The 23,240-nt window shown below is 38.7% G+C and overlaps 1 protein-coding gene across 1 annotated transcript; it reads left to right on the forward strand.

Annotated features, from left to right (window-relative positions):
* Positions 1-61: 61 nt before the first annotated feature.
* hbp1 (HMG-box transcription factor 1) lies at positions 62-8,397 on the forward strand. The gene is made up of 11 exons (XM_063479413.1): positions 62-120; positions 1,505-1,668; positions 1,760-1,937; positions 2,274-2,394; positions 2,526-2,640; positions 3,060-3,178; positions 4,001-4,157; positions 4,304-4,448; positions 4,641-4,928; positions 7,202-7,343; positions 7,483-8,397. Exons 2-11 carry the CDS (start codon positions 1,530-1,532, stop codon positions 7,498-7,500), a joined length of 1,422 nt encoding a protein of 473 aa, XP_063335483.1. The 5' UTR covers positions 62-120; positions 1,505-1,529; the 3' UTR covers positions 7,501-8,397.
* The last annotated feature ends 14,843 nt before the right edge of the window (positions 8,398-23,240 follow it).

Raw genomic sequence — 23,240 nt, forward strand, 5'->3', positions numbered from 1 at the left:
ATAGAATATCCGAATTCTTCTTGTTGACGTTGTTGCGCACCAATGGGGAGCTTCCTCTGGAGCCATTCAATCCCTCCCCTCGAGTGAATGCCACAGAGTTACTTGATGTCGACAGCTCTGGTAAGTGGGAAGTTGGTGAGTTTTTTCGAAGAAATAAACGGTTGAAAGTAATTTTTAACTCGGTCCATGTGAGACTCGTGTCTTTGCAATTCTTGTATAATGTTTAAGCGAGGTTGTCACGCGTTAATTTGACGTCGACTGAAAGATTGAGATCGACAGTGGGGCTTTTTTTTCTCCGTTGTGACGCTCGTTGTTTTTGTTGCAAGAAACCCATCCGACAGCAGTTGTTTGTATTAAAACAAGTCTTCAAATTAGTAAAATATGCTTTGAATAGTGTGAAAATGCCGTCAAAAGGCTTCTATAGGTTTTCGTGTCATTCATTTTGAACGGGGCAAAGATGTTGCGTCATGCCTCAACTTGTTGACATTCTTTTGTTTACAGTGTTAGACCCCAGAGCTTCGAGGTTTGAGCGAAGGAAAGTACTGCTGCATTTAAATGTTGGAGAAAGAGCAGGCCGAGCCCCCCAACCGTCTTTTTCGACAGTATGACTGTTGAAGCGTTTTCTGAACGGTATTATGTTGTTCGCGTATCCTTGCTTACGAAGTCGAAACAACGGTGTCTCCGAACCTGCGGCCTTTGATCGGTTGACAGACCGTTAGTGTTCGTCAGTTTTTCATTTAAATATGTTAAATTCAGGGAGTCACGGTCACCTTTATATTTTAACGATTTTGTAACGATTTTTCATACATTGTTTGTCGATTAATACAATATAAATTCCCAATAAGAATGATATATTTTACTTTGTCACTGACACTCACATACTTTTGTTTTCAAAATCGATGTTTTCCACCGTATGTAAGACACTTTTTAAGACGAATTTCTGGTATTTTTCGCTTTCGCTGCGCAGTTATGAATGAATGAGCTCTGGTACGCATGCGTCAAACCCTTTTAAGTTTATAAACAAGGCCTCCACGCAGGGAGTCACATGACTATTCACAGAGGTTTGCTGTGTCGATTCTGAGACAAAGGAGTCCCCAAAGGCTTTGTGCCTTTTCCGTAATATTGATGTCATACGTGATATGCAATGATTCAGTACTAACTGTGGTGTTTTTGTTTTGCTGTGGTGGTGATCTTTGATAGCTCATGGGTGTCATAGTCGTGTTTTTCTTTCAGTTGATTATTCTTTCAAACTATACTACCATAAAAAAACAAACAAACGCAGACATACATACAACTTTATAACCGCAAAGACTATTTTGATTTAGTTCATTTCAACTCAATTGAGCTCAATTTTTATTTATATATAGTGAAAAATTACAACAACAATTGCCTCAAGGGCTTCAAGTGCAACTGGTTATTGCACAGCCCTGATTCAGACGTCAGCAGTAGTTCCATTTTGCTTATGATAGCTCTAACTTTGTCTTTTGGTTTTGCCCAAAACCAGGTGATATGTCAGAGTATGACGATGGATGCTGAGTAAGCTGGACAGTAGCCCGTTTTTTATTTTGAAAAAGAGGAAACCGAACATTGTGAAAATGGACGAGTCGTTCGATCCGCTCAAGTGTAATGAGGACCTGCCTTCCTCACCTGGGTGCCACATGGAGTATGGTAAAACTAACCAAAACGAATGTGCAGTCTGCAGTTAAGCAAACCGAACCCTTCAGATACGCGTATGAAAAGTACTGAATTATCTCCTTAGATGACATGCCAGAGCTGCAGGAGGTGGAGGAGGACCAGAGGTCTCCAAGGTTATTTCAAGTTGGAGCAGTGTCTCACCAGGAGCTCAGCTGCTCTCCTAGCACCAACTGGCTTGCCGAGTTGGCCAACATAGCCACCAGTCCTCAGAGCCCTCTACTGAAGGACGCCCCACATAAAAGGTTTGTAGATGTTTAAGGAATGCCTGCATGTGTGATGTAAACACAGAGACACCTTTACACATGTAGTAACAGTACACCCCAGTACACCTGGGGGTAATTTCACAAGATTAAGAGTGGCAGTTTAGCAGAACAACAGCAAAAATAGCCCCTAAAATTGTGCAGATTTTTAACTGCAGTTGGGGCATGTAACATTACAACAAGGACTGAGCAAAATCTGTTTTAATTACAAAAGAATCACATAAAGCTGCATATAAGTGCATTTGAGTGTGTGACAAATATACCTATTTACATAACAAACTAACTACTGATGTTTGTGACATTATCACTGTTTTTCAGATCTTCTCCAGTTCACATCTTTGGCAACAGCAATAGTTTACATTCCTATGCCCGGCCCCCGTTAGCCAGTAGTGCACCCAACCCGTCCAGAGGCCACCTCAGGGAGCGCAGGCGTGTCAGGGTAACCTTTCATTTCTAACATTGTCCTTCAAAAACCTGAGAATCATTCATTCTAGCAGACTCAGCATGGATTCTCAACCTGTCTCAATGCTGATATGATTGTAATCTTTTTTTCTTAATTATCAAAAACAGGCCAGCAGTGAATCAGAGTCTGGGGTTTTCTCAATGTCATCATCGTTTTCTGATGATGAAGACATGGCATGGTCTCACTCTTGGCCCTCCACAGCCTGGCATTGTTTCCTAAAAGGTGCATACATAAGAACACATGACCATATGCATCCATCAGTGCATACACACACACCTAGAAGTCAATTCAGTCACACATGTTGGAGTTAATGGTGAACGTTTGAAGTACTTGAAACAGTTGTCTTGAAAATTCCTCATAGTGTTTGCTTGATATTTAAACATGAATGCAAAATTCACTTTTTTTTTTTTCAAATGTCATCTCTTGATGAAGGCAGGAAAAGCCTTCAAAATGTGCTGAGGACAACTAGAGATTCATTCAGGATGATTTTGTTAACATTTAGTTAGCACAAATTGCAAAGAAGATCAGTTCTTACCTCTGGTGTCCAAACGGTAGCATTGCATCCAGTTTCTAGCATCCTCTCTGCAATATCAGCACACTTATGCTAATTTGTCATGTTTCATTGTTCTGTTGCTATTCAGGGACTCGTCTGCGCTTCCATCGAGGTCCAAATGTGGAGTGGCAGGAAGCTGATGAACTCGGGGATTCGGATGATGACTCAGATGATGAAAGCATGCCACCATCCTCATCCTCTTTCAAGGTATGGCAACGTATGGTGCCTTTAGTATGTCTTAAAAATTCTGACAATCTGACTAGATGAGTAAATCATTGTGGACACTTGTATAAGGTACTTTATAATATGTAGTTTACTTTGTACTTTTTATATAAAGTGACTGACAGTAAAACTGAGTAACTGTGTGCACAAATGAGTCTCAAATGATTTGCAGCAATGGTCTTGTTTATATATATATGCGTGTGTTGGTGTAAAGTAATTAACTAATTTATTAGATTATCACCCAAGTAAGGTTTATGCCACAGCTGTCCTAAATTAACAGTATTAGTAATAACTAAAATGATCTTTTACGTTTCTGTAATGGTTGATCCACCAGTGTGTACAAACTGTTTAATCAATTTAGTGTCTTTAATCCACAAATTTTCAAATTTAAGGTTTTGCAAAAGTGAAAATAATATTAAAGCAAATTATTGTTTGTTAATTAAAATAAATTTAAATGCATTCCCGAACAGAAAAATGAGATTTAGTGGTCAAATATTACGCTTGAGTAATTTCTAAATTCTCCAGAGTGGTGGCTGAAGTTTGGGTATAAAAACATGAATTCAGTTATTTTTAGTTTTCGACAAATTTCTAAAATATTTGTTTTTTAATTTATTTATTTTTTTAATTAAAAAAAATCACAGGTGTTCTATTACATTAAGCACTGTAGGTGTCTCGGGTACTGAGTCTTTAAGCAGTTGGACACTGATTTGTATCTACACTAATTCTTCTCTGGTAGTGAGTTTTTGTCATGCACGTTTTTCCAGTTAATAGAAACATTTCTTATCTGCATTTATGTTTCCTTTACAGAGATATGGCTCTGATGGGCTTAAACTGGTGAACCACGAGGAGACATTATCCTTTGGGCAGGCAGTTCTGAAACTGACCTTTGACCCGGGCTCACCAGATGAAGGCCTGCTAACAGCTGAATGCCGATTGGATCACCCCTTTTTTGTCAAAAACAAAGGTACAAAAACACATGTTCTTTCCTTCTAAATTGATCTTTGCTGTTAGAATCTTCCACTTAAACAATTTTCTGAATCCAATCTATTTAGTTTTTGCATTTCAGTAAACAGCTTTAGGATCAAACTAATCTATAATATACTATTTCAGGGTGGTCTTCCTTTTATCCAAGCCTTACTGTGGTGCACCATGGAATCCCTTGCTATGAGATGCAACTGGGTGATGTGTGCCTGCCGCCAAACCACCCAGATGCCATTAACTGTGATGACTCAGTCGTCTTTGACACTTTCAGAAGGTACACTCTTTAGATGGTCATCTCATTTTTTTGCATTCGTTTCACATACACTTGTATACATTATAAGTCAAAGTAGTTGTAAATATTTTCACATGAAACCTGGCTGTTTAGAAATACTGTTTGTGCCACACACCAGAAGAAGGTTCTGGTTATTGATTGGTTAATTGAATTTTTCTTTTCTGTCTCCTGCAGCTATGACTTTACCCCACTAGATTCCTCAGCGGTGTATGTTCTGAGCAGCATGGCTCGTCAACGGAGGGCCTCCTTGTCCAGTGGGGGTGCTGTCAGTCCAGACTGTGATAAACTCGAGCGCTCCAGCTCCCCTCACTCCTCCAGTAGCAAATCGAACAGGAGCCACAACTCAGGGATAGCCAGTGGTGCCACACCTACGAAATGCAAGCGGCCAATGAATGCCTTCATGCTCTTTGCCAAGAAGTACAGGGTGGAGTACACACAGATGTATCCTGGGAAGGACAACAGGTGTGCAAATGTCACTGAAATACAATATACTTACACATATTCCCAGTTACAGCACTGTGCATAAGTCTTGTGCCACCACTAATTTTTCTATATTTTGCTAGGAAAATATGAAAAAAGTGCAATAATTTAACGAAACATGCAAACATAGTTGGAAATCTATAGATTATGTAAGGCAAAGATTTAGTCTGTACAATTCTTACAAAGCTGAAAGCCAATATTTGGTATGAACATCTTTATTTTTCGATACAGACTGAACTCTTTTTTTGGTCATTTCTTTAGGAATAGTTCTCCAGGCTTCTTGAAGGACATTCAAGGCTCTTCTTTGGATGTTGCATGTTTTTTGTTTTGTTTTCTTTCAAGACGATCACAAACTGCTTCAACAATGTTGAGGTCAGAGCTCTGGGGAGCCCAATCCATGACTGCATGTGTTCTATTGTGTGTTTTTTCTATGCACGGCGGATCAAAATCTGTCATTACCTTTCATAATTTTATCAGTTTTGACAAGATCGCCAATAGCAATGGCTAAAATGCAGCACCAAACCATGACAGAGCATCCACCATACTTTACAGGTGGCTGTAGACACACTACGTTTTACCTCCTCTGTGCATATTGACGACGATTTGAACCAGAACTTTTACATTTGGATCCATCAGACCTGTTCTCACTGATTTTCAGTCTACTTCTACTTACCTTTCCTCCTTGTTTCCCTTCCTTAATAATGGACTCTTGAGCGCAATTGAGATAACTTCTGATGAGGCTTCATTGAGCAATAGACAGATCAACTTAACAGCCAGAGCTTTGATGCACTTTTTTCAAGGACATGACTTTCAGATATTCTTCATTTGCTCAAGATGGATTTTTTTTTGTTTTTTATTCATGACAATTTTTTGTCTTCCGCTTCTCCAGTTTACAAGTTTTTTGAGGTTGCTATTACTAATTTAAAATTGGTTCTATGCTAAGTTGTCTGTATGTCGACATGACACTAATTCACCCCTGGAGTAAGGTGTTTCGTTTTGTTTTTGTTTTTTTAATACTTGAAGGAGTCATAGGTGAGCATTAATCGACTTGATAAACCAACCCCCTGTCATGGTTAGATGTTCTTTGGTTAGATTTTTTTTAATGATTTCATTTTTTATCAGACCTTTAGTTTTAATTTTGCTGTGACCTTGGGTCAAAATGTATCCCTTTGGCCTGTTTGCCAAATGGTTTATTGTAACCCTAGGACAACGGAGGAACATGTGGAACAGTTTCACATGATTCAGAATGCCCACAGCTTTATGGTTGCTTTGTGTCTCCCTTCCCACGCTAACTTCCTCTGGTTCCTGATCTTTCAGCTCATTGTTCTTGATGATACTTGACTGTTTGTCCCACTTTAATATGTTTTTCAGAATAGAAAACTGCCAATTTTCTGATGGAGAATGACTGCAGAGCTAGAAAAGTGTGAATTGACTTAATATAAAAACTATTATTTTTGTGTTAGAGGTTGCTAAATGTTTCAAGCTAGAGCTGACAAGCCCAAAGCAACACATGAAAAGTCCATGATATAGTGAATGGACCCTTGTAGTTGAACACAAAGATAATTCCTTATTGGCCACTGTAGCCCTGACAGCAAGGATAAAATAACACTCCAAGAAAACCAAACTTTCCCCCCAAAACAAACAAACAAAACAAAACAGCAGAGCCACTGTGGGTCATGCTTCTGATAGAGAAGCAGTTCATTCAGTGGTGGGTTAGAATTTCTGATATGTAGATAAGCTGTAAACAAGTCATAGTAAACCAGAAGGACTAAAACTCTATTCTCATTTAGGAACCCAACCCGTGTATGAAGACACACGTCTCCCAGCATATTATAATGAAGGCTTTATTCTCCACCCCCAGATGGCTTACCAGCTTTAATTGTTACAAAGTAATAGTAAAACCAAGTGTAGCTGTTTTTATTTTCTTAGGTCAAAAGTTAGAGTGGACATGAAACATTAGATGTAGATGAGGCTAATCTACACCTTGGGGTTCCACTCTAAAACTCTGTCACAGATTTAACACTGACAGTGACTGATAGCGGACAGTGTTTAGATTAAATTAAATTACTTTTTTTTTTTCTAAAGACATTTAGTTTCACTTCTTAATCAAACGTATGCTGGCCGCTTTTCTATATCCTGGACAAAAGGGACAAAAGGGGCAAACGGACGGTGTTAAAAGGAAAACAAAGACACATTCTGGCATGTCAAAAATCTGAAAAACTGAATCTGGATTTGTCTCTAACCTTTCGCTCCAGAGCCATTAGTGTCATTCTGGGTGACAAGTGGAAGAAGATGAAGAGCGAGGAGAGGAGGATGTACACCATGGAGGCCAAGGCCCTGGCCGAAGAGCAGAAAAGGCTCAATCCAGACTGTTGGAAACGTAAAAGAACCAACTCGGTAAGGACCAAAATCAGATATCACGCATTGATTTCTATTTCATAACCGTTTCCACATTGCACACTGACCTTGCATTTTTATGGTTTTAAACATGGGTCCAGTCTGCTGTGTATCTACAACTCCTGCTGTCTTTGCACAGGGTTCCCAGCAGACCTAGATAATCTACCCACATCCCTGGCTGCTGTTGTTTTGGCATGGAGAGGTGCTGGACAGAGTCTGATGGACCGCTTGATGCCTCTTTGCTCTCCTGTATTCTTGAGACTCGACTGTGATGCTGAATTCACTTGCTTTTTATAACCATGAAACATTATAGTGACAAAACAGAGTTATGAGATATATATACAAAGCATTTAATCTAGTCACTAACAGTGCATATATTTTCTTATATCTTTAATGTCAAAAATGGTCTTATTCCTCTGAAATAAGAATGAATTTCAGGTTATTTCATATCCAGTGGTGGGAAAACATGAGAGCCTGTGGTGCTATGCTTCAGTCAAAAAAAAAAAAAAAAAGACAAAAGGGGGAATTTCAGATAACTTTTTCAAAACTGTTCATAGTGATATTTTTAATATTCAGTATATTGCACAGATAGGTAATCTATTAAAACATTTTGTATTACAGTATACAGCATATTCTGCCGCTGAACTATGGCGAACAGTTTGTGATTACTGACTGCCCTGCCAAGTCTTTAGGTCGTTTTTGCCCGACCACCCGGTCACATGCTGACAGGGCTTTCCGCATGCGGTGGTGGGTTTATACTCAGTCATAAAGCACTTCAGGCTTTCACTGTAAGTGTTTATTTCTTCTGCACTTTATATAAATATGTAATCTAATCCTATACAGCCATTGTATACAGGGGGAAACTGTTTGTATAATACAGCTCGTCTCTTGACAGTTAGCCATTTGACACAATCGTGGCCCAGCAGCCATGCTCTGCTTTCAGGTTTCTCTGAAATTTTAAATGCTTTTGTTCATAATGTACAGGTTTTACAGCACCAACAACCTCTTGCACAAAATATCCTTGTATCATATTATAAATAATTTTTTAAACTTCTCTCCAGCTTTGTGTTTCTTTGATGATTGGCTTTAAGTGTGAATATATTTTGACATGTTTATAGCTTGTTCTGGTAATCCTTTGAGTAATTATCAGTTTCCTACATGAGCAAGTTTTAAAAGCTCTTAATATTCACTGAGCTGAAAGTCCAACTGTGAAAGACTGACAATTTCATCACAGGTTAATGCATTTTAATCTTTTGTTTGTCTACCACACCAAAGCCACCATGTACAAAGTTGCAAGTGTGCCGAACTCATTCTTGTGCTGAATGACAGCAGCATTGAAGGTTTTAGCTGAATCTTATGCTTAGTGGAATCTGACCTTGGCATGCGCCTGTTTGTCTGTCTGTCTAATCTAAGCAATAATTTTAGGCGTTATATATATGTGGTTACCACCAGAGGGCGCAATCACCTAGTTTTTGTAAAGAGACAGTTGCTTTTTCCCCATGACAAACATCTTCCATGTCAATCTTCTCTTTATAAAAAACGCCATGATTTCTAGGTCATCATAAAGGGAACATGTATAACAGCATGTGTGAATTTTACAAAATGATGCTTCAGCATGAAAAAACAGAAAGAAAATGATTTTCCTTTCTCCTTACTGTAATTAAACAATAAAAGAATAATATAGTCCTCAGGTGATTGGTGCTCAAATAAAGACATTTTTATGCTTATAAAAAATTTGGGGGGCCCCTGTTTGGCTGCTAGCAGAAAATGGTAATTTTAAAACTGGCGAGAAAAACATGCCTCATAAAATAACAATGATCAACACCCTGCAGGCCTTTCAAGCATAGGAATCTAATTATAGCATATCCATAGCAGACTGCTCTAAAATAGTCGATGTTTAATACTTTATGGTGTTTTGAGGGGAATGAAAAGTTGAGTCTGACGTGCTTCTGGCTGAACGCTGCTGTACGTCTGAAAGGAGAACTAAAGAATGTCATAATTGTGGTGGAAAATTAAAAGCATTTTTCAAATCTTGTCACCGCTCTGTAAATTAAAACAATGTATCACTGCCATAAGGATAACACAGAAATGGCTGTGGTGTCTTATTTATGAACATTAAGGTGTGGACAGTGAGCAAACCTGACACCCAACAGTAAAAACCCATAAGCTGTGTCCTCTCACATTTGGATTTTAAAGGTCTGCTGCTCTCATGTTTAACAAAAGGATGGAAACCCTTAAAAAAATCTTACAAAAACGTCATCGTGGATGATTTTTCTAGAAAACGAATAAAGATAGAGACAATTCATGTGAGAGGTCGCTGAGTTGCAATCCACACAGTCATCCAGAAAAAATGCAATCATGGACAAATGACTTGCCTTCATGCATAAAGCCCCTTTATTTTTGCAGGAAGAAATGACGAATACTAAAATGAAAAATTAGAATGGCGAGAAACTCATGGGATCATCACTGCTGGCTTCCTCCTGAATCAAAAGCTGCGCCTTAATCAAGGCTTTCTAATTAGGGGCAATTAGCTTTAGTAATTCACTGAGAGACAGCAGACTCTTGGTGTCTTTGTAAGAGCAAAGTGTTTGGCAGTAATGTGTTAATGACATTTTTCTTATGGATACATGGCTGCCTTTCCCCCCCACTAATGCACACTAAGCATTACACATTTTAAAATCTGGTAAAGCACAAAAAAGAAGCTCTGTGGGACAAACATTGTGTGATATTATGTGAGTACATTGCTGAATGCATGCAAGAGGCCTATTTGTCACATGTCGCAGTGTAAGATGCTCTGACAATTTAGGGGGAAAAAAGGAGATGACTTGTAAAAAGACAAGTCTTTACAGCCATCAGCAGCAGCTCACTTTTGCCTTGGCATCTGAAGAGAGCTGAACATGTTTGCAGGCTCACTGGGTTGTCAGTAGTGACGGGAAAGACGTATGTGTCACTTAAGTGAGCTACAAAAGGCTTCTTTTTAGGCAATCTAGGTCCACTTATGACCCACCAGTCCACACAATCATGTCTGTTTGATAGATGTTTGAATTAAGGGAGCACAAGATACGATACTATCACAATACACTCACTGGCCAGTTTGTGAGGCGCACACGTTCAACTCCTCCTCAAGGCAAACGTCTAATCAGCCAGTCACATGACTGCAGCTCGATGCTTTTAGGCACAACCTGCTGAAGTTCAAACTGAGCATCTGAACAGGAAAGAAACTGGGTTTAAGTGACTTTGAACATGGCATGGCTGTTGGTTGGTGCTAGTCTGAGTGTTTCAGAAACTTTAGATCTACCTTGATTTTCCCACATAGCCATCTCAAATGTTTACAGAGAATGGTCTGAAAAGAAGAAAACATCTAGTGAGCAACAGAAAATGCCTGGTTGATGTGAGAGATCACAGGAAAATAGCGAGACCGTATGCAGAAGAGCATCTCTAAATATATACAACACATCCATTCATGAAGCAGATGGGCAACAGACAGCAGAAGACCTCTCCAGTCAGCTAACAGCAGGATTGTTTAAATACCAGAGCCAAACAGGCTTATTGCGGCTGAATATGCCCATCCCTTTATGACAGTGTACCCATTTTTTGAGGACTGCTTCCTGCAGGATAATGTACCATATCACAAAGCAGGTAAGAAGGACATCACTGTACGTAAATGCCCCCCGACAGTCACCAGATCTCAATCCAATAGAGAACCCAAGGGATGTGATGAAACAGGGGATTTAAATCATGGATGTGCAACTGTGTAATGCCAATATGTCAATATGGGCCGAAATCTCTGAGGAATGTTTCCAGCACCTTGTTGAAACTATGCAAAAGGTAAAAGGGTCCAAATATTCTCCAAATATCATGATGTATTTTCAAGACTCAATTTTTGATTGATTTTGGTTACATCATGATACTTGTACAACGTAAGAAATAAACACAACACTACAAAGGCAAAAAAACCAAAACTTGTGGATTTATTCATTACATTCCATCAGTGTGTATATGGATTATCAATATTATTCCAATAATAATAATAATAAGTATAATTCCAATAATGTGCCAGCTGACTTCATTAGCTTAGTGAAATGTTTTCCCTTGTTATTTGAGTTTCTTCTTTAGTCAGTTGGTCATTGTGGTGATGTTACTAAAATTGGGACTAGAGTTCTCTTTAGAACGTCTGTATGTATATACAAAAACATATAGTTTGTATATAACATGTCACAAGAGAATGTGATAGGATATATTGCTGCACTGAGTGTTTTTTTTCCCCATCCTACTACAAAATTTCTTGGTTGCTTATTCTCCTTGAACTTTACTTGTACAGTGAATGATTTTAAATAAAAAACAGTTAAAGGTTGGGATTTAAGAAAAAGGCGAGCTCGTGATCTTTATCTAATATGCATGAACTTCTGATTAGGAGTTGATGCATATTAAATAAAAGGTTTGGAAGAGTGAGATGCCCCTGCATCTTTTTTCAGCTGTGTTAAGTCTACTGAAAAGCACTTTAATATTAACAGTTTCACATTGCTGAAAAACACATTGCAGTGTTTTTCTTTTTTATTTAACTGATACTAGAAATAGACAAAAAAAACAACCTACACTTTAGTAGCGTCAGAGAAAAGTCAGTACTTTTATTTCTTTTAGTTGCCCTAAAATACAAAACATAAATCATAATTTGGCTGCCGAACACTCCGATTTTTGACAGCTCTGCTACCAAAGTGATGGATAAGCTCAGCACTGAACCTAAAAGATATTTGTCACTTTGCTTTTGTTCTACCTGCAAAGAGTCCAGAAAAGTATAGCGACTGTTATCTTGCCACTTTTGCCTTACTCAAGCAGAAACCCGGTCACCCCCTGTGATTTAAAATTGACCGCTGGAAGAAGAAGGTGTTGGTCCTTTCCATCAGTGCTGTGTTGGAAGGTCCGACACCTATCATCACGAAATCTCTGCTCGCCGAGGTTAACGATGATTCAGGGGATGCCTGTTGATGCAGTGGCAGCATGTAGCAGGAGATCTGTCTGGTGGCAAAGTGCATGCCACAAAGACATGCACCCTAGAATTCATGTATGGTATAAAAACCAAGAAATCCACTATCCTGCACACTACTCAGTTCGATTCAATTCATGTAGTGCCAAATCGCAACAACACTAATCATTTTTATTCACGTCAGAGATTTGGAACTTGATCTATAGATTTAAGTGTATATAATTAAATTATAAGACAGCTTGGACTTTTAAAATCAATCCTAATGCAGTTGAAAGAAAACATCAATTTAAAAGATATTTGAGTGTTTTTACTATTTAAAGTCTCAAACATTCCTCAGAGATTTTGGCCCATCTCGACACACACAGCCGTGATATAACCCTCTCTAAATAAAATTGAATTGAACTGATAGAATTAGCTATTACAGCTGAAAAACAGAACAGCTGGAAGGGCTCTTCTGTTGCTGAGTTGTAGTAAAACCATGGGAATTGTAGTCTGTTTCCTGTTCTTAGCTCACAGCAGTGGCACCTGTGTGGTCTTCTGCTTCGATGTTTATCATGGTGTGTGTTCACAGATGCTCTTCTGCATACCTTGGTTGTTTAGTTTAGTTTGAGTAATCATTTTTTCAGTTATAGGTCTTTTCCTATCAGGTCATCAACCAGACATTTTCACCCAGAGAGCTGCCTTTCACTGGAGATTTTACTCCCTTTTTTGGACCATTTTCTGTAAACACTAGAGCTGGTTGTGAGATGTGATTGGCTAATTGGATATTTGCAATAATGAGCAGTTGAACATTTATATCTGATTTAGTAACCAAAAGAAAATCTTGGGCAATATATTGGTCCTAGCTCTAAAATACTCAGTTTTTGCACCACATAGAAAACGCAAGTAATTACAGAGTGAACTTTCATTTGTTAATGTATTCAATTAATTTTCATATACAAGCACATAATTGGCATTCAAGGACACTACTTCTGCGCCTCTTTGTGTGTCCTTCCTTCTCTAATAATATTCTATGACCTGCCGTACTACCATTCTTTTGTCCTTTAACACTGCCCACATTTCTGCCTGCCTATTGCACTGTCCCTTGTGTTTCGGCGCTCTAATTGGATGGTGCGTGAACACTGTGAAAGGGGGGAAAATCGTTCCATTTTCTCGGTCCACAGGTTTCAGGCTGGGGAAAACTGGATTGAATAAACTCCTGCTGATAGAATTTGCACTTTGCTCTGACAGCTGAACAACAGAACAGCCGAAAGGACAGAAATCACACGAGTCGAACAATGCTCCAGAGAAGCCGCTGTTTCATACTAATCTACACTAATGCTCAAAGAGTAGCTGCTGCCCTGGATTATGTGCGATAGCTGTTAATGTTAACAACGCACACTTTCTGCGTGACTGATTTTGGAGTATGAAAAAAAAGTTGTGTCACAATTGGGTTACAGAACTTTTTAAAAACCAAGTACACTGGGGCTGAAATGATCAGAGAACGAGAAGGGCAATGAAAAATTAAAACATTCATTTTGTTAATTAATATATAATTTAAGCTGCTTATGGTACAAAGTAAAATGTCAACATCATGAAAACCTGAGGACAGTTGTTAGAATGTGTCATTTTTGTGTCAGTTCATCTAGTGAGTGTTGTTAAAGTCTATCAGGAGACATAAAAACTCAAAGAATCACCAAAACAACTGTGATCCACTACAATACAGGTCAAAATATCAGGATAATTCAGTAAATATCCAGACTTCCCAACAAAAAGACTTCAAGCACTCCTCTAGCATGTCTTTGTCTGTTCACAGATGTTCTTAATTTTGATCCAAGCATCTCGAATCTAATTTGTCTGCAGTTAATATCTTTTTGCAGTCTTTTGGTCTTCTTGTGTTTATCTTAATCCCTCGCTTCATGGGTCATTCTAACTCCTGTCTTTTTATGTCCTACTACAGTGAGAAGGCCTACATCCTGATGGTTTGCAGGTACCATTTAACAAAGCTGCCAGCTGAAGTCTTGTGAGGCAACTGCTTCTCAACCAGAGAAGACATAATTTCTTCCATTAAGGTTAGACCCATTTTCCCATTTTGTGCTGTTGTGCTGTGAATAGAGTAGTATATAATGTTTGTATGAAATTTGGAAATGTCCTTGATAAAGTAGCCTGCATTTCTTAACCCCAAGAGTGTTCTGACAGTTTTAAAACAAGCCTTTTTTCCCCCACTTTGAGACATTTGTACCAGGGTAATGCTTCCGGGCATCCAGCTAGCCAGATTTATTACTCCTTTTATCAGCTGTGCTAACAGAACGGGAAAAGAGCTTTTGTACTGATGAATTAGCCTTTAACTAAGAAAAACTTGCATTAGGTCCAATATGCTGCTGGAACACACTAACACAATGTAGATATTCTATTTAAAGTATCATTAACGATGTATGATTGTTGAATCCATTAATCTTTAATTGTCACAGATGACATTTATGATCAGTCTACTCAGTGGTAATATATTTAGAAGTGATACCAATCAGCTTACTGCCTGTTATGTGTTGTATTCAACATATAGTAATAACCCACAGAATGAGCGTGGATCTTGGGACTGGGACAGGAAGTGATGCAGTGATTCATTCTCAAAAACTAACAATCAAGAAAAAATACTGTTAGTTCACTGTAAATGTAAAGGAAGTAAGAGAGAGGAAGCTAGAAAGCAAAAGGCATCTCTCACAGGAAAATATTAAACAAGATACAAGGAGCTTTTATTGCCGCTCGTATATTAATTGATTCATATTATTCAAACAGTGAAACTGGAGGTTCACTTAGAGGCCCGAGTCAGTACATGACTAAAACCAGCCTCATATGCTCATTTCCTGTGTTTACTATAACGAAGGATACAACTCGAGCTCTGATAATGTAATTAACGTCTCTTCGAGATCAATAGCCCTAGAGCACGCAGCTAATGAGACTTCAAGACATGAAAGAGAGACGGATGGAGTCAGGCATCAGACTCTACTCACATTATGTTCCAGTGGGTTCACTGAGAGTGAATGAATGCTTAATAAATAGTTTTTCTATAAGGTGCCATAAAATACTGGTAGAATGTGGTCTCGCTGGGAAATATAATTCATTGATTGTTCTCATATGTTTAGGTGGATTAAAAAATGCTTTTATTAAATTAAATCACTACTACCTCAACATAATGTTATTGCCCTCTTATTGGCTCAGGAGCCTTTGTGAGAAGCAGATTTTAAATAATTATGCAGTCGACTAGTTCTTCAAGACAGCCATGAGATCTAATACCGATAGGGTGTTGGTAGTGTGCTGTACTTCTGACATTGTAAATAACTAAAGAGGAGGTGAGGAGAGAGTTACAGTGTCTACATCTGCCATCTGTAAAACACAGTAGAGGCTCTGTCATGGTTTGGGGCTGCATGTCAGCCAGGGGTGTTGAGGATCTTGTTAAAACTGATAGAAGTATGAGTGGAAAAAAATGCTGTCAGATTTTGATCTGTTATGCAATGCCAAATGGATAACGCCACACTGGCAATAGCTTCATTTTCCAGCATGACAATGAACCCAAACGCACAACTGAATACTATTAGTCATGGCCTGGCCTCCCCAGAGTCCGGACCTTAATATTATTGAAGCAGTGTGGGATCATCTTGACAGAGAACAGAAAAAAAGGCAAAGTGGAGCTTTGGACGTCCTTCAAGAAGCCTGAAGAACTATTCTTGAAGACTACTTAAAGAAAGATAAGAGAGTTCAGGCTGTGTTCATACCAAGTATCGACTTTGAAGCTCATTAATTGCCTTATATATTGTATTTCCACATATGTTAGCAATAATTTAAATAAATTCAAGTGTGAGTGATTCATTAACTAATAAATAAGCTACCATCTGATGCACTGCTAATAAGTGAGAGTAAGAGAGAGATTAATTTGACTATGAATCTGTGAAGGAAATCATTTTTAATCAGCATGTTGTGGGGTGTGGTTTGTGGCTCAGCTGGAGGGGTGGAGCAGTGAGTTCAGGGTGTGGTGTCAGGGGAGGCTGACTCACACATCTGACCTCCATCATTTGATCATGTCTCTCCATTTGAATATGTCGCTGGAATAAGAAGACAAAACTGTGGGCGCCGTGAAATAGAAGGGGAGGTGAGCTGAAAGCTGCCGCAAAGACACTCTGAAAATAATAATACTCAACCTACAACCCTGTGCGCGTGGGTCCTTTATTGTGTTACACTACATAACGATACTAAATATCCCAAACAAAAGCCCAGGAAGCCGCAGAGACGGGTAACAATACAGGTTAACAACACTGCTGCTCTGAGACATCCAGACATTGTTGTTACTAAACTCCCACAGGTGCCTTACACACTCTTCTCAAAACCTTTTTACCATCTCTGAACCTTTGCTGTTTAATTTCATTATCTTAATCCTGACTTAATCAGGCTCCAGCAATTTACATATGAATTAAAAGGAGAATTTCAGCGCTAATGACTGTGTGTAGTGGTGTTTGTATGCTTCCATAGACAGGCAATGACTATGCCTTTGCACAAAGTAGGGGGGCTCATTGTAGACCAAAGCCTCTGTTAAAGTACATGTCATTTTAAGTATTACTATACAGTATTTAAAGGAATATATCAGCCTTTTTTTGATAGGAGAATAGAGGGTGAACAGAAAGCAAGACTCGAACACAGGACCCTGCAGCCTGTCAGCATATTGTAAGTCTTCAGCAGCGGTAGCAGGTCTGTGAGGCAGCAGATCATGCGTATAATGACAAAGAATGATGAAAACAACTGTTCATCTTGTGTGCTTAGCCCTTTGGCCTACTAACACCAGCTTATCATCACAGTCCTAGTCTTGTTAGACCTTACCTCATTCTTTGACACAGTTAATCATACCATCCTGATAAACAGACTGAGAGAACTGGTTGGGATGTCTGGCTCTGTTCTAGACTGGTTTTCATCCTACATATCTGAAAGGAGTTTTAGTGTATCTGCAAACCAGATTATGTCAAAATCTACATAGCTGCTGTGGGGAGTTCCTCAGGGCTCCGTGCTGGGACCTATTCTGTTTTTAATATACATCCTTCCTTTAGGCTAGATAATACGGTAGTTTCCTGATGTATCTTATCATCTTTTTGCTGACGATATTCAGCTATACTATTCATTTAAGCCTTCTGAAGTTCATAAGATCAAAGTTCAGAAACTTTGATTATTGCACCAGACAGTGCAATGTCTGATATTAAAAAGCGACTGGGTGATTTAGGTTCCTCACAGAAGCATAACCTTAGAAATCTAAGTGCTATTTTTGATTAAGCTTTTTCTTTGGAGGGAAATTTAAATCAGATAGTAAGAACCTGCTTTTTTCACTTGAGGAACTTTTCAAAACTTAGATCTATCATGTCAACAAGTGAACTTGAGATGATAATCCATGCTTTTGTCTCTACAAGACTCGACTACTGTAACAGTCTGTTTACTTGTCTAAACAAGAAAGGGCTAGCTCGTCTACAGGTTGTTCAAAACTCTGCAGCAAGGCTACTGACCCGCTCGAACAAGGGAGCTCCTATGACCCCTGTTTTAATGTCGCTACACTGGCTACCAATCAGATTTAGGTTCCATTTTAAAATTCTAGTTTTAACCTTTAGAGCATTACAGGGACAGGCCCCTCCCTATATTGCTGATTTGATTCGTACACGTACCTCTTCTCGTAACCTGAGGTCAGCGAATCAAAACCTTTTAGTGGTCCCCCACACTCGTTTCAGAACTCGAGGGGACCGATCTTTCCAAGCTGTTTGGAATGCACTTCCTCTATTTCTGCCTTCAAAACGCAGCTAAAGACATTTTTATTTCAAAAAGCTTTTCATTAGACCAGGGTTTTTATGATGTTTTTATGACTGTATTGTGTTTTCCTATCTTTCTTGTAAAGCACTTTGTGACACATGTCTGTGAAAGGTGCTAAATAAACTAGAAAGTGCATTTTCTGAAGAAACTGCAGTGTGAATGCTTGAATCTGAATGTATGCACTGAAATGAATTAATTGCTGAATTTTAAGTTAAAAAGTTTGAATGAGATAAAAAAAACAAACAAACAGAATTTAACCTGAAAACAAAAGTGCTGAACTGCTAAAAGCTGATGTTTATACAGAAGAAGTTGGAAAATAGCTAAAAATGTTTTAAATGTAAATTAGAAAAACCTAAGAAATGAGAAAAGACAATTTAGAGTCAGAAAACATCTGAATGAATATTAAAAGTTCATATTCTTTAAATCACTGAATGACTAAAATGTGATCCCTCCACTTGGATCCACACAGTTTAAAAAGTTTAAATGTCTGAGCTTTGAAAGACACGGTGTTGGAAAGAGAACAACGATGGTGACGTTTTGAGGGTAAAATGATGGCTGTAGAGCAAACACTGTGGACACAGCAGCAGTTGAAAGAGAAGTGTTTAAGATGAATCTTGGCAGAGTGAGAGACAGAGCTCGTTAAGCAGGCAGGTGTGAGCCTGGTTGCTATAGTGACTGCACCCAATGGCTCCATACACATGCACACAGACATGCACCTCACTTTTGCTGCTTAAAATGAACAGAAAAGTCAGCCCGAAACAAATCGCTCCCAAATGAAAAGTACAAGTCGTATTGACAAAATTCTTTCACAGTGAGCGGCAGCAATGTCTAGTCTACTGAATTCTAAATTTTCATGCCTGTGGAATTTATTATATGGACGTGGTGACAGTGTAAAGACAGCCTGTACTTCTGATTTTCAGACAAACTTTCTGAGCCATTTTAACATTAGAGTCTATGGAAGAGTTGGAGGGAGGAGGCTGTGCATTGGTGACATTTATGAAAGAACCATAACACCTATTACAATAATAAACACATTGGATGAAAGAGGACAGCGATGGCTACGTTTTGAGGGTAAAATGATGGCTGTAGAGCGAACATTGTGGACACAGCAGCAGTTTTAAGAAAAGATTTTAAGATTAATTCCCCCCCTCCTCTCACTCTAGCAGTTGAGCTGTCTCACTCTAGCCCCAACATTCCGTCCCATACACACCCATTATAAACTCTGAAACGGCTGAATAAAAGCATGAAACTTAAACTGGAACTGAAGAAAAAGTATAATAGATATTGAAAAGATAAAAACAAGTTGAATAGTTGAACGTCTTGGCTTCGTTTTAAAGTTTGAATGGTGGCTCTATGTCAACGTATGTGGAAGTAGATACAGTTGAAAGAGGAGTAAGTTGAAGGAGAATTTGAAGGATCTCCCCATTGAAATACATGGGAAATTTTTGTTGAAAAAAGTTGAATAAATTTAAAAATATAAATGTTAAAAATGAGAAAAATACAAGCACACATGTCCAAAAGAAGAGGAATCTAATGGTGTTTGAATGGTTTTTCTAAGTTGAACGGTTTTGAAGGAGATAGAGTCCAAAAAATGTACGGAAAAATAATAATAAAGATTCGAAGAACAATACTGTGAATGCTTTTCAAGCATTCACACTAATGAACTTTACTTACTTACTTACTTACTTAACACCAGTTACAGCAAAAGGGAATTTCATCAATGGACCTAAGATAGATGTTAAATCAATTCTGACCTGAAAACTGTGCATAAGTAAAATAAGAAAAAAAACTTTTGGCAATCCAACAAACCCATAAAATATGTAAAGATTAACTGTACTTGATAGCTTTGGTTGAAAAATGAAGGCATTGTCGAAAAACATCCAGATTTATACTGTAGAAATGACAAATTTCAGCAGTCCGTCCAATAATATAGAGATTTTATTCTGGACAGGCTGGCAGGCAGATCAATTGTGACATTCGTTGAGTTCATAGAATGGCTGAAAATCGAATACTGCCATAAAGCTGCTGCCCTCAGTAATTTAGAACATAGTGCACAAAGACCTGCTGCATCCGAAGCTACCTTTATAAAAGTGACAGCTGTCACGGTGTAAACAGTGTAGTAAAAATATCTGAAGACTGGTAAATTTATAGCCTCACAATATATACAGGCCTATTTCCCAACCACATAATATGAACTTTCTTTCAAGCCCCCTCACTCCAAACATCCTCTTAAATTCAAAAGTAAATCTTTTAACCTGGCAGTCAACCTGTGCTTCACACCATAAATATGCCAGCATGAGTGAGAATTAGTCTGTGCCAAGGACACAGAAGAAGAGGGGCAAGCACTGCTTCAGATCTGGATGCTTTATCTTTTATTGAATCTTTGGAGACATTAATGAAAACCTAATAAGCTGCTGCTCTAAGCCCGCTGGTATGGGTAAATCCTTGATATCGGGTCTGTCCATCAAGTGTATATAGTACATTCGACAAAGATTTCCAAAAACACCAGCTGAAGTTGTAATTTGAGACCGTACAAAAACGAAAGAAAGAAAAAAAATCAATGCTGTTGCAGAATATCGACTTCTCACGGATGTCTGGCGGGAATCACGAGAAAGAAGTTTACTGTCAGTTTTAGTAGCACTCCTGCAAACATACGTGTCTCTTTAGAGCAGGGATGTCAAACTCATTTTACATCATGAGCCACATGCAGCCCACTTTGATCTTAAGAGGGCTGGAGCAGTTAAACTTTCCATCCTGTCAGTGTAAAAGAGTTTAACTACACATCTTATCCCAGAGATATCTTAAGATAAGAAATGCAAAATCAACAGTACGTCTCAGTTTTCTACATGATAGAGACATACTGCTGTGCTAAATAAAAGAAAGGATTCCATGAGTTTAAAATGTATAAAATAAACTTGTAGAATTACAGAAAAACGTCTGCTAGCTCATTGCACAGTTTTTGTTCATTCACAGAGAATACCCTGTTTTTAATAATGTCTTTATTTCATTAGTTTATTTATTTTTTTACTCTGGACCCAATTATAAAAATCTGGACTTTCTTGTGAAAAAGCTATTCCTCATGTAATTGTTTATCTAATTCTTTATTACTCTGGTGTAGTATGAATGACCATGATGGAGGAGCAAAAGCTGTAAAACCTACACAGCTGAAAGTCCAAAATGTACGCGCCCCTTCACATTTTCTAAAACCATTCAGTTAGCTGGATTGGAGTCTTTACTAGGCCAATTTTGACTGACTTTTTTTGACTCCCCTGCTTTAGAGATTTAGAATTAAGAGTCTGCATGATTTGAAAACAGCTATTTTGCATTTCCACAGGGGCTGTGTGTCTAATTCAGTAAAACATCCTTAACAACCAAACAGATCATCCTCATTCGCACACTCCCAGCAGTAAAACCATTAAAATGTGCTACAGTGCTGTCTGTGTTATGGTCTACTAGATTTAACACAGCACACTTTAGACATCATTGTGGTAGATCAATTTCAGCACAGAAGAATACAGGATCAAATCAAGTTCAGTCAACCAGCTGAAGATGAAATACAGAAGATATAGCCTTTTACTCTCTGATGGTGAAAACATGTACAGATAACAAGCGCTTGAGCCTTGCAAGCAATCTACAAAATAGGCCCCCAAATGGCAGAAGCCTGAGTGATTTACAGTAGCATGTTAATGCTGGCATGTCTGGTCTTTATCGCCTTTGTTCTCCATCACCAGTGTTCAAACAGATGCACAGGAGAGCTTTCGCAGACCTGAGATATCATTACTCAAACATCATCTCCTTCTTCAACTAATACTCACCTTTTGATGATGCTGCACTAGTATTTTCAGTCACAATATTAATATCTGTTATCCTGGTTTTTAAATAACAAATATTTCGCCAGGACACTATTTTCATGTTATTACTTCATTTGTCAGTGAACTAGAGAGGTTAGACATAATTTTTAATGTGACAATTTGTACTGGTAACAACGTGCTCATTCAGTAACACCTGGACAATCTAATTCAATTTAAAATAATCCAATCTTATAAACCCTGCCTCCTATTTAGACTTCAAGTTGCTCCCACCTGCTACCATTTATCTATCCTCTTTGCGCTCCACTAGTCTGTCACCTCCAACCTTCTCTCCTTTTGGACCAACCCTATCAAAACCTGTCTAGTTTTTCTACTCCTGTTAAATTTGCCACTATCACTATCACACTGTCAACACACACTGGACCCACAAACAGCCAAAACAGAATTGCTTACCTCTTAGATCCCCACCAGTTTAGTTTGCCTATCCTTGCAGTGGCACGAGAGCTTCATTCCGCTACAGGAGACTCTTCTGTCCTCATATTCCTTGACCTATCTGCTACCAGATACGCCACTCTCCATGCAGATTGATGCCTGCCTGGCTGACATCTGAGAGCAGATTGAGATGGACTGCCTGAAAACTCGACCCGGACAAGTCTGAGCTTCTGCTCCTTTGGGGGAAAGGGTCCCCTCGAAGGGACCTGTCCATCAACGCTATGATGGTGCTCACTCACCAGTGACTGACTCTGAATGACAAACTGTCATCACAAAAAAACTCATCTGTAGTAAGGGAGGTGGCACAGTCAGGGGTTGAAGTGGGCCGGAATGATTTGGGACTGACCTAATAGGAGTTTAATACACAACGATATGAAGTGAGTTCATTTTTGTGTGCCGCAGCCTGGTGTTCACAGGGGTACTCACTCACTAAATTAGAGAGTAATGTCACCCCATCATCTCACCTGCACTCTCTATGCACCCGTTTTTCATCCTCATCCCTGCATTAAGACAGTGGAATTTCAGCATCTAGCTATAGTGCTACAGAAGGGAGACAAGCATAAGCAGAGGTAGTACCACGTGCTTATTCATTGTAAGATGCATATGACTAAATCCACACAGAGCAGGAAACCTCGAAGCCAACAGCAGCAACACCGAATCATCTTTCCACAGAAAAAACAAATCCACGGGTACAGTAGATTACAGATTATTTGAGAATCATTTCTAAGTGTTCCATTTCCCTCTGAGCACAATACATGGCTGAATCTTAACATTACATTCCTGGGACAATTACAT

This window comes from Pelmatolapia mariae, linkage group LG7, assembly GCF_036321145.2.
Source record: "Pelmatolapia mariae isolate MD_Pm_ZW linkage group LG7, Pm_UMD_F_2, whole genome shotgun sequence".
In the NCBI taxonomy this organism is placed as follows: domain Eukaryota; kingdom Metazoa; phylum Chordata; class Actinopteri; order Cichliformes; family Cichlidae; genus Pelmatolapia; species Pelmatolapia mariae.